General features: G+C 43.4%; 1 protein-coding gene across 8 annotated transcripts in view; it reads left to right on the top strand.

The window, feature by feature from the left end:
* The window catches only part of LOC137532545 (inter-alpha-trypsin inhibitor heavy chain H4-like), a 250307-nt gene that overhangs the window by 139427 nt on the left and 98048 nt on the right, over positions 1-12832 (top strand). For all 8 annotated transcript variants that reach the window (XM_068253163.1, XM_068253162.1, XM_068253164.1 and 5 more), the window contains 2 exons: positions 1926-2066; positions 9655-9807. In XM_068253163.1, the coding sequence (XP_068109264.1) occupies positions 1926-2066; positions 9655-9807 (294 nt within the window). The remainder of the gene's footprint in view (positions 1-1925; positions 2067-9654; positions 9808-12832) is intronic.

Here is a 12832-nt window from a genome sequence, read left to right as displayed (position 1 = left end):
GGAAAACACTGGTAGTTTTCCTATACAAAATCTATATACTGCATGCCATGCTGAAACACACGCAGCATGCACAGAGCTTGTGGTTTCCACATATTGGCTCTCACTTACAAGAAATTGATTCTGCTGATTATGTGGGTGAGAGTCTATTTCCTATGCTGGGAATACACGGCTCGATTTTGAGCCATTAAGACGGCTCGATAGATAATTTCCGACATGTCCGATCTCCCGCCCGATTGATTCGCCGTTCTATTCCGCATTGAAGTGAATGGAAAAAGATAAGAAAAACGAGCGGAAGATGAGAGAATCGTCTGCGGAATCGAGCGGGGAATCGACTGAGTGGGAGAATCGATCGGCAAAACCGAGCCGTGTATGCCCAGCATTACAGACAGAGAACTCTGTCCGGCTCCCTAGAGCTATGATAGGATAAGCTGTGTGGCAAACTGCAAACGGGACTTCTTATGCTTTCTGTTAACAATGCCTTTCTTCTTGCCACTCTTCCATAAAGGCCAACTTTGTACAGTGCATGACTAATAGTTGTCCTATGGACAGATTCCCCCACCTGAGCTGTAGATCTCTGCAGCTCGTCCAGAGTCACCATGGGCCTCTTGACTGCATTTCTGATCAGCGCTCTCCTTGTTTGGCCTGTGAGTTTAGGTGGATGGCCTTGTCTTGGTAGGTTTACAGTTGTGCCATACTCCTTCCATTTCTGAATGATCGCTTGAACAGTGCTCTGTGGGATGTTCAAGGCTTTGGAAATCTTTTTGTAGCCTAAGGGCCTGCTTTACATTTCTAAATAACTTGATCCCTGACCTGTCTTGTGTATTCTTTGGACTTCACTGTGTTGTTGCTCCCAATTTTCTCTTAGACAACCTCTGAGGCCCTCACAGAGCAGCTGTATTTGTACTGACATTAGATTACACGCAGGTGCACTTTATTTAGTCATTAGAACTCATCAGGCAATGTCTATAGGCAACTGACTGCACTCAGATCAAAGGGGGCCGAATAATTATGCACACACCACTTTGCAGTTATTTATTTGTAAAAAATGTTTGGAATCATGTATGATTTTCGTTCCACTTCTCACGTGTACACCACTTTGTATTGGTCTTTCATGTGGAATTCCAATAAAATTGATTCATGTTTGTGGCAGTAATATGACAAAATGTGGAAAACTTCAAGGGGGCTGAATACTTTTGCAACCCACTGTATAAAGTACAGGCAAATTGGCCCCCATGGAAATTTGAGTGTAGAAAATAGCTGGTAGTAGAATATCGATAACATTATCAATATTATCAATATTCCACTATTGGGCACTGGTAATTCTGATATTTTGCTATCATTAACCTAATTCTCACATGAGCCCTCCCTCTACCGATGCATAGCCCTAACCAACACCCCCACCCATGCTTAAACCTAATTGAACCCCTCCACCAATTACCTTATTTTCACTACAGTTTTTTTTAAACATACACAAGTAGAATTGATATATATTGGTAAATGTTTTTTTTTTTTTTTTTTTTTTTTTTTTTGAAACACCAGTGTATTTAGGCCAGAAACTCTGCATCAATTTTCCAGTTTTTGAAAAAGATGAACCCATCACATTTTTTTTGCGCACTCGATACCAGTTAGATTTGTTGAGTCTTAGACTAGTGCCCTGTTTCTTTCAGAATGATGGAGCTTGCGCTGCAGGCATGTCATTGGCTATAGGCATGGAATGGAGTCTCAGGGGCACCATGCTCAAAGAATTTCTTAATAAACCTCTGATAAGATCAAGAAGCTGAACAAAATATACAGTATCTCCCGCTTTCATTTGTAAGGCATTAGCGGAATGCAAGCTAGCTTCTACTGCCTGGCCTGCACTGTATCTATAATTGTCTGCTTATGTGTTGCAAGATTGCTTACACAACTGTTTGGTTTCTTTACAGCCAGCCAACCGGTCACAACAGATGTTTTGGTTGCCACAGGAGGCAAAATGACGTTAACCTGCAAAGTGGATGAGCATGATGATTCATCACTTCAGTGGTCCAACCCAGCTCAAAAGACCTTGTACTTTGGAGACAAGAGAGGTAAGCCATGTATTTATGTACAGAGAGGGTGAAGAGGTGCCCAAAATCACAGAAAACTAGATTAAAAACACACAAAATAGAAATGGTAGAGGTGGCTTACCTCTTAATGACAACAAGATTATGGTGAAAGATACATTGTATTTGCACGAGAAACGCGTTTTGTGTGTGCTCTCCCACTTCCTCAGGCCAATTAAAGTGCCGCAATTGGTTAGCCTCAAAACTAGGCTAATCAATTGCGGCACTTTTTTGCACTTTATTTTTTTCCACACAAAAATTGCGCTATTGGGCTCCTGTTCTCTCTGTGTTTTTCCAAAGGTGTATTTATGTAGCTAAGAACTATGCAGGATACCTCTAGAGATTGATTAAGATGTAGACTCTAGGCAAGGTAAGATGAAGTGGAGAGAGGTCAGGTCAGAGAAGGTGGCTGGTGTTCCCCTTGACACCAACTAGGCCCCAGGCACCTGCTTAGGTTGCCTCATGAATGATCTTGCTCTGGATAACCCAAGCATCTTTACTCTCCCTACAAGAAGGCTCTAGGGCCCCTTTCCACCACATACGTTTTTGCACATTTTTCTCATATGCAAATTCGTATTACAACGCATGGTTCATGAAAGTATATGGGATAGTTTTCAACCCATGCAGATTTCACATGCATGAAAAATAACAGCATGCAGCAATTTTCCACATGTATTTGCATTTTGTGTACATTTTGCGTATACAGGTAGTCCCCAACTTACGAACGCCCGACTTATGAACGACCCGCCGATACGAACGGCATGGATTCTGTGTTTCCATGGGAACAAGTCAAAAAAGAAATTCAAATTGGACGTGTAGTTTTTGAGAAAATCGACTTTAAAAACATTCAAAGAAAAAGAGCTTTTAAACTTGTAAAAGCAGGTGCAGAGGGCAGAGGTGACACAGAAGGGGACACTGGAGGCACAGGGAGACACAGAGGAGGTACAGGGGACAGAGCTGGCACAATGTTTAAACTTAAGAACAGGGCTGTATTTAGGGTTTGGGCTCCCCTAGGCACCCCAAACTTATGGCGCCCCCCCCCTCCCCCGAAGCGCGTCGCGGCGAAAAATGGGCGTGGCCACAGAATGCAGTGGGCGTGTCCATAACATACAGTGGGTGTGGCCAATTCAAATATCCTAGTAAGAGTGCAGCCCAAAGTCGGTGGGGGCCATGTTTTCTCCCCGGGTATGAGTAAAGTGACCCTAAAAAAGCAAGTAGGAAATGTTCCCACCCCCAAAAAAAACACACATTAGCCAGTGTTCTCTCGCACAAAATAGTGGTAGGTATTAGAATGTGAGCTCCCCTGAGAAAAGTCAGTAACATGGCTATGTTCTCTGCAAAGTGCTGCAGAAGATGCCAGCAGGGCTGTGGAGTCGGAGTTGGAGTCGAGGATGCTATATAACTACATAATAATATGGTAGGACATTAGACTATGGCAGGATTAGATTTTAAGCTCCTCAGAGGATAGTCAGTGACATGACTACATACTCTGTGAAGTACTGCTGAAGATGGCAGTACAATATAGTACAGTAGTATGGTGGCGTAGTGGTTAGCGCTCTCGCATTGCAGCGCTGGGTTCCCGGTTTGAATCCCAGCCAGGTCAACATCTGCAAGGAGTTTGTATGTTCCCTTTGTCTGTGTGGGTTTCCTTCAGGCACTCTGGTTTCCTCCCACATGCCAATACCATCCGATACAGATAAGTTAATTGACTTCCCCCTAAAAATTGGCCCTAGACTACAATACATACATACACATATGACTATGGTAGGGATTAGATTGTGAGCCCCTCTGTGGGACAGTTAGTGACAAGACAATACATACTCTGTACAGCGCTGCGTAATATGTTGCCGCTAAATAATTAGTATCAGTATAAAGTAGCCAGGTCTATAGGTGTCCCCAATATAGACATACTATAGGTGTCCCCAGTATAGATAGCCAAGTTTATAGGTATCCCCAGTTTAGGTAGTAATCAGGGGCGTAACTAGAAATCACTGGGCCCCCTTGCAAAAATTTGGATGGGGCCCCCCCATAGGTGCCAAATAATCGTAATGGGGCAGTGTTTCACTATAAAATAATTGTAATGGGGCAGCATTTCACCATAAAATCGTAATGCAGCAATGTTTCACCATAAAATAATCGCAATGAGTGCAACATTTCACCAGAAAATAAACGCAATGAGTGCAACATTTCACCAGAAAATAAACGCTATGAGTGCAACATTTCAGCAGAAAATAAACGCAATGAGTGCAACATTTCAGCAGAAAATAAACGCAATGAGTGCAACATTCCAGCAGAAAATGAACGCAATGAGTGCAACATTTGAGCAGAAAATAAACGCAATGAGTACAACATTTCAGCAACATGCACCCGATAATAATCATACAGTGGGCAGCATTTCACCAGAGAATAATCGCAATGAGTGCAGCATTTCACCAGAGAATAATCACAATGAGTGCAGCATTTCACCAGAGAATAATCGCAATGAGTGCAGCATTTCACCAGAGAATAATCGCAATGAGTGCACCATTTCACCAGATAATAATCGTACAGTGGGCAGCATTTTACCACAAAATAATCGCACCCTGGCTAACATTTCACCAGAAAATAATCGCACCCTGGGCAGCATTTCATCACAAAATAATCGTACAGTGGGCAGCATTTCACCAGAAAATAATTGCAACGTGGGCAGCATTTCAGCAGAAAAATCGCACAGAGGGCTGCATAACACCACAAAATAATAAGTGTCCCCAGTGTAGGTAGTAGGTATATAGGTGTCCCCAGTTTAGGAAAAAGGTATATAGGTGTCCCCCCAGTTTAGGAAGGTGGTATATAGGTGTCCCCCAGTTTAGGTAGTATAGATAGATAGATAGATAGATAGATAGATAGATAGATAGATATCTCTCTATGTGTGTGTGTGTCCCAGTTTAGGAAGTCGGTATGTAGGTGTCCCCTAGTTTAGGTAGTAGGTATATAGGTGTCCCCCAGTTAGGTAATAGGTATATAGGTGTCCCCCAGTTAGGTAATAGGTATATAGGTGTCCCCCAGTTAGGTAGTAGGTATATAGCTGTCCCCCAGTTTAGGAAGTAGATATATAGCTGTCCCCCAGTTTAGGTAGTAGGTATATAGCTGTCCCCCAGTTTAGGTAATAGGTATATAATAGGTGTCCCCCAGTTTAGGTAGTAGGTATAGAGGTGTCCCCCAGTTTAGGTAGTAGGTATATAGGTGTCCCCCAGTTTAGGTAGTAGGTATATAGGTGTCCCCCAGTTTAGGTAATAGGTATATAGGTGTCCCCCAGTTAAGGTAATAGGTATATAGGTGTCCCCCAGTTAAGGTAATAGGTATATAGGTGTCCCCCAGTTAAGGTAATAGGTATATAGGTGTCCCCCAGTTAGGTAGTAGGTATATAGCTGTCCCCCAGTTTAGGTAGTAGATATATAGCTGTCCCCCAGTTTAGGAAGTAGATATATAGCTGTCCCCCAGTCTAGGAAGTAGATATATAGGTGTCCCCCAGTTTAGGTAATAGGTATATAGGTGTCCCCCAGTTAAGGTAATAGGTATATAGCTGTCCCCCAGTTTAGGTAGTAGGTATATAGCTGTCCCCCAGTTTAGGAAGTAGATATATAGGTGTCCCCCAGTTTAGGTAATAGGTATATAGGTGTCCCCCAGTTAGGTAATAGGTATATAGGTGTCCCCCAGTTAAGGTAATAGGTATATAGGTGTCCCCCAGTTAGGTAATAGGTATATAGGTGTCCCCCAGTTAAGGTAATAGGTATATAGGTGTCCCCCAGTTAGATAATAGGTATATAGGTGTCCCCCAGTTAGGTAATAGGTATATAGGTGTCCCCCGGTTAGGTAATAGGTATATAGGTGTCCCCAGTTAGGTAATAGGTATATAGGTGTCCCCCAGTTAAGGTAATAGGTATATAGGTGTCCCCCAGTTAGGTAATAGGTATATAGGTGTCCCCCAGTTAAGGTAATAGGTATATAGGTGTCCCCCAGTTAGGTAGTAGGTATATAGGTGTCCCCCAGTTAAGGTAATAGGTATATAGGTGTCCCCCAGTTAGGTAATAGGTATATAGGTGTCCCCCAGTTAGGTAGTAGGTATATAGGTGTCCCCCAGTTAAGGTAATAGGTATATAGGTGTCCCCCAGTTAAGGTAATAGGTATATAGCTGTCCCCTAGTTAGGTAATAGGTATATAGGTGTCCCCCAGTTAGGTAATAGGTATATAGGTGTCCCCCAGTTAGGTAGTAGGTATATAGGTATCCCCCAGTTAAGGTAATAGGTATATAGGTGTCCCCCAGTTAAGGTAATAGGTATATAGGTGTCCCCCAGTTAGGTAATAGGTATATAGGTGTCCCCCAGTTTAGATAATAGATATATAGGTGTCCCCCAGTTAGGTAATAGGTATATAGCTGTCCCCCAGTTTAGGTAGTAGATATATAGCTGTCCCCCAGTTTAGGAAGTAGATATATAGCTGTCCCCCAGTCTAGGAAGTAGATATATAGGTGTCCCCCAGTTTAGGTAATAGGTATATAGGTGTCCCCCAGTTAGGTAGTAGGTATATAGCTGTCCCCCAGTTTAGGTAGTAGATATATAGCTGTCCCCCAGTTTAGGAAGTAGATATATAGCTGTCCCCCAGTCTAGGAAGTAGATATATAGGTGTCCCCCAGTTTAGGTAATAGGTATATAGGTGTCCCCCAGTTAAGGTAATAGGTATATAGCTGTCCCCCAGTTTAGGTAGTAGGTATATAGCTGTCCCCCAGTTTAGGAAGTAGATATATAGGTGTCCCCCAGTTTAGGTAATAGGTATATAGGTGTCCCCCACTTAGGTAATAGGTATATAGGTGTCCCCCAGTTAAGGTAATAGGTATATAGGTGTCCCCCAGTTAGGTAATAGGTATATAGGTGTCCCCCAGTTAAGGTAATAGGTATATAGGTGTCCCCCAGTTAGGTAATAGGTATATAGGTGTCCCCCAGTTAGGTAATAGGTATATAGGTGTCCCCCAGTTAGGTAATAGGTAAATAGGTGTCCCCAGTTAGGTAATAGGTATATAGGTGTCCCCCAGTTAAGGTAATAGGTATATAGGTGTCCCCCAGTTAGGTAATAGGTATATAGGTGTCCCCCAGTTAAGGTAATAGGTATATAGGTGTCCCCCAGTTAGGTAGTAGGTATATAGGTGTCCCCCAGTTAAGGTAATAGGTATATAGGTGTCCCCCAGTTAGGTAATAGGTATATAGGTGTCCCCCAGTTAGGTAGTAGGTATATAGGTGTCCCCCAGTTAAGGTAATAGGTATATAGGTGTCCCCCAGTTAAGGTAATAGGTATATAGCTGTCCCCCAGTTAGGTAATAGGTATATAGGTGTCCCCCAGTTAGGTAATAGGTATATAGGGGTCCCCCAGTTAGGTAGTAGGTATATAGGTATCCCCCAGTTAAGGTAATAGGTATATAGGTGTCCCCCAGTTAAGGTAATAGGTATATAGGTGTCCCCCAGTTAGGTAATAGGTATATAGGTGTCCCCCAGTTTAGATAATAGATATATAGGTGTCCCCCAGTTAAGGTAATAGGTATATAGGTGTCCCCCAGTTAGGTAGGACTCGGAGATATATGTGTCCCCCATTTTAGGTAGCCTGGCTGGAGGGTGGAACAGCCAGGCACAGAGTAGCGGAGAAGTCCCCCCCCCCCTCACCTGGAGCTCCCGCTCACCCTTCCAGTCAGTGCACTGTGCACTGTACAGCCAGAGTCCAGGGGCAGCGGCCAGAGAACCTCTCACCTCCTCTTCCCGGCGGGCGAGGGAATCTCATCTCTGCATGCCGCTGCCTGGTCTGGTGACGTCACTGCTCAGACCAGCCAGCGGCATGCAGAGTCTTCCTCCAGCGTCGGAAAACTTCCCTGGCCGGCCTCTACCACTCTGCTGGAGGGGGGGGAGCAGGTTCCCCTCATGGTGTGCGCGCTCACCATGAGTGAATAAGCATTAGCCGGCCCCCCCCCCCCCCCCCCCCGAGGGGCCGCCCATGGCACCGGCCCACGGGTGCCTCTTAAGAGATACGGCCCTGCTTAAGAACAGATTCAGGTTAAGAATGAGCCTACAGTCCCTATCTTGTTCGTTCACTGGGGACTACCTGTAATGTAATTCTAGTGGAAAGGGCATGTGCAGTTAGGTGTATGCAATTTCCTCATGTTTTTTAGGAAAAATACCCAAAGATATGACTGTCACTGGTAGAAAGGGTCAGAAATAAGGGATCATTTTTGTATATCTTGTTCTAGTCAAAACCTTCAAAATTCAGCATTTGTAGCAGTCAATTTATTGACATAATTTTCAACGCATGATGTCACCACAGGGCCTGGTCCCTTACTTTAACCGAGAGCTGGAAATGGCTGCTACACACTACAGATCACAGATATCGTAACGCTTCTTCATTGGGCAGTATGGTAGCGTAGTGGTTAAAGCTCTTGCCTTGCAGTGCTGGGTCCCTGGTATGAATCCTAGGCAGGGCGCTATCTGCATGTTCTCCCCGTGTCTGTATGGATTTCCTCTAGGTAGTCTGGTTTCCTCCCAAAAACATACAGATAAGTTAATTGGCTTATACTAAATTAGCCCTAGACTATGATATATACACAACAATACATACATAGACATATGACTATTGTAGAGATCAGAATGAGAGTCCCTCTTAAGTGACAAAACATACGCTGTACATCGCTGCGGAGGATGTCGGCGCTATATAAATAATAATAATTGTATCTACAGTATATCAGTTAATACATCACTTGCTTTAAGGGCCTGTTTCCACTACACGCAGAATGGATGCAGAAAAACTGACTCCAATGACTGCCTATGGGCAGGGCCGGATTTGTACTTTTTACTGCCCAAGGCCCACTATAAGGAGCTGCCCCAGGACCAACAACATCCTATACTCCCCCCCCCCCCCCCCCCCCAACATGGCAGGGATTAGATTGTAGGCTCCTCTGAGGACAGTTAGTGACATGATGGCAGGGATTAGATTGTAGGCTCCTCTGAGGACAGTTAGTGACATGATGGCAGGGATTAGATTGTAGGCTCCTCTGAGGACAGTTAGTGACATGATGGCAGGGATTAGATTGTAAACTCCTTGGTGAGCGGAACATTTGGTGAGTGACAGGCAGCTCAGAGATCACTGTAAGTGCCCATTCGCTGCCCCTTCATCCCCGAGTGCCAGATCCGGCTGTTGGTAGCCACAAAATGCTGTGTGCAAACTCTGTGTTGCAAGATGAATGTATGGCAGGCTAACTGCTACTGCCTCCCTGCTGCCCACAGCCCGCCCCTTGCTTTCCTGGTGCCCTAGGCCATGGCCTATGTGGCCTTGCCTGAAATCCGGCCATGCCTATGGGCCTGTTTCCACTAAACTCGATTTTTCTGATGCAGATTTTCCCACAGGCATTCATTGGAGTCAGTTTTTCTGCATCCAATCTGCGTGTAGTGGAAACAGGCCCTAATACTATAGATATACATACAGGAAAATATGTTCTGACTTTAGATTTTGTCTTTGGATACATATATATGAAAATGTTGTTTCTTTACTCTTTCCGCAGTTCTCAAAGATAACAGAATCGAACTGGTCAAGTCAACACCCTTTGAGCTATCCATCAGTATTAGTAATGTTGTGCTATCTGATGAGGGCGAGTACACTTGCTCAATTTTCACCATGCCCGTCAAGACAGCCAAAGCCATGGTGACGGTTCTTGGTATGTCTTGCTTTATCTTATTTCTTTTTTTTTTTTTACTTCAAGTTTTATTGACATTTTTCAAAATAAGCTTACAAACAGTATGTATTGAGCTGGTTAAAGTCTCGAAATGATGAGATAGCTATACTGTATAAATACCTTGTATGGTCACAAGTAAGTCTGAAAAGCTCATAAAATAAAATAAACATGAAACAAAATAAACCAAAAACAACAACAACATCATCATCGACTCGTCATTCTATATCCATATGTAAGAGCATATATTATTCCACTGATCACTTATGGCCTTAGTTATCCAGAAAATAGTATGTTGTTGTGATTTAGGTCAGGTCTGCTATGACAGTACAATGGTACTGTCCTCTACAGAGAGTTGTTTTAGATAACTAATGCCATATGTAGGATGGGTTATATCCAGACCATTTCGAATTCAACAAAACTTTAGTTTCGCTTAAACATGTCTTGTAATAAATGTAACCCTCCCCCGTTTTATCTATGCCTCTTACTCTGTGTTCCATGTTCAGATTGAGGTAGGCTTGTTTCATGATATTGTTTGTTAGAGGTGGTGTAGGATCTTTCCAGTTTGATACTATGGCTTGTCTGGTTGTACTAATTAGTTGTGTTGCCCATAGTTTATGTTCAGCTGGGATAATGTGTAGATCTATGTGTAGAAGGGCTATTTGTGGAGAGGGGTTGATTGTCCAACCGATAGAGTTGGATATTTCTGTGAATATGTAGGCCCATACCGGTATTATTTTAGGACATTGCCACAAAATGTGGTATAAGGAACCTACCTCTCCGCATTTTCTCCAGCATAGGTTGGTGTCTTCCTTACTAAACTTGGAGATTTTAGTAGGAGTATAGCACCAGTTTAAGAAAATTGTATGGACAGTTTCCCAATGCGCAACACATTTAGAGAATTTGGAAAGGTGCTGTGAAGCTTTCAGCCATTGGTCAATGTGTATAGTGGTGTTCATTTCTGAAGCCCAGAAGTTGACATGTTTTAACAATCCCTCCTGGTACTGTGTTAGGTGGCTATAACATATTGAGATCCCTTGACATGTTTTTACAATCCCTCCTGGTAGTGTGTTAGGTGGCTATAACATATTGAGATCCCTTATGGGTTAACATACAAGATAGGACATACAAGGAACTCACAACAAAACAAGATCATGCAAATGATTTGGTAACAGTAGTTCATTGTGTTTGGTCACAATAGAGACTGTTCTAATCCACAAGTGGGGTGTCAGACAGTAGAATAGCATAATCAAGCTGGAAACACTAGGGGAGGAGGGCCCTGCCAGAGGCTTACAATCTAAATGGTGGAGGCAGAGACAATAGGTGCAGTCTTCACCAGGGGCGTAGCAATAGGGGGTGCAAAGGTAGCGACCGCATCGGGGCCTTTGGGCCAGAGGGGCCCCGGAGGGCCCTCCCTCAACTACCGTATTAGCTCTCTATTGGTCCTGTGCTCATAATAATCACTTCAGCAGGGCCTGGGGAGCGCAGCTAAGGAAAGGCCACCCATGATAGGGCTAGCCATTTGTCAGGCAGCTTAGGGGTTAATCGGACTGGGGGATGGATTATCCCCTGGTCAGAAGCTGGAGGGGAGGAGCGTTAGGGGTGGTGCCAGGCTAGGTTAGGAAGGGCGGAGTCCGGAAGGAAGTAGTGCAGCAAGGGCAAGGAAAGAGGAGGCAGGAGAAAGTTTCCCGCCCACCCGCCCTATTGTTTTTGGTTTTGTAAGTTTTGTCATTGCAGCTGGCGGGGCAAGGTGTCCAGGGGATGGAGCTAAATCTGATTCGAGGAATTTCACCGGGTGATTTCCTCTTGGTAAGAGGCGTCATAGAAAATTGGTTCGTGAAGGCCATGCCGCTGTCCCCGAGTCTGTGGTGCGGCTGGGGGCCAGAATATGGCTGCAGGCCCATAGTGTTTCCCGATGAGTAGGTCAACGGTTTAACCTCCGGAATGCCTTGCCTTGCAGGTTTAAAAAAGTTCTTGTTAAACGAGTTGAATAAATTGTTTTATATTAAAATGTTAAAAGTTAATAAAAAGATTGGGCTGCATTGGCCTAATTATTCCACTGTCAATTGCAGTCAGGCCTGGTTTGTTTTTAGTGCTAAGAAATAGGTGGGATTAGGGTATTACGGTTTCATAGGACATAATTGGATGTGCACCTATCATGTAGATACTTTGAATAGTGGTAATCATTAACAAGCTGTTCCCCATCCCCTTCTTGCATCTCTGACACTGTATTTGCCATTGACAGGTTTTGGTGCGCCGTATCAATTGTCATGTATAGAGTGCTTGGGGGGCCTCATTGTAAAACTTGCATCGGGGCCCACAGTTCCTTAGCTACGCCACTGGTTTTCACATATATTATTTATCCCAGTTTGATTGGATTGGCTGCTGATTTATACTCAGCAAGAAGTGACTCTCTTGTTTGACCTGTGATGAAGTGACCTGCCAACTGTAAAATGTGTGTCATTCAAAATATTCACCCAGTTACTGTGATTTGTTGTTTGATTTTATTACTGTCTTATTTTTGTAAACTATTTGGGATGAATGCACTTGATCTGGTTGTGACCATATAAACCTTTCTTCTAGTTTATACCATTAGGCTAGGTTTACACTGTTGCATTGTATTCCCTGTAAAATCAGGATTGCAACACAATGGAGGGCAAAAGTCGCATTGTGCGTTGGGTGTGCCATGGGATGCATACAGCGAAGCATAAAGTCAATTAAAAGTATGGTTTACTACACCTTACACTGTGTTCTAAACTATTATGCAGATTATATTTTTCTCTGATTTTCCTGAATAGTTGATACAAATGGCAGTCAGCACCATTTTTGAGTCATCGGCTAGTATAATTCAAATGTTACTGAACAAACCTCCTCATGATAACAGTATGATTTTTAAAAACAAAAAATGTAAACGGTCATTTGTTGAATTTGCAGTATTAAGAGGCCATATTTACTGAGATCAAAAGCTATTTCAATTAAAAATATCTCACCAGGTCAAGTTATTTATGAA

The sequence above is a fragment of the Hyperolius riggenbachi genome, chromosome 9 (assembly GCF_040937935.1).
Source record: "Hyperolius riggenbachi isolate aHypRig1 chromosome 9, aHypRig1.pri, whole genome shotgun sequence".
In the NCBI taxonomy this organism is placed as follows: domain Eukaryota; kingdom Metazoa; phylum Chordata; class Amphibia; order Anura; family Hyperoliidae; genus Hyperolius; species Hyperolius riggenbachi.
Note: the sequence above shows the minus strand (reverse complement) of the source record. Positions and strands in the feature narration are given on the sequence as shown.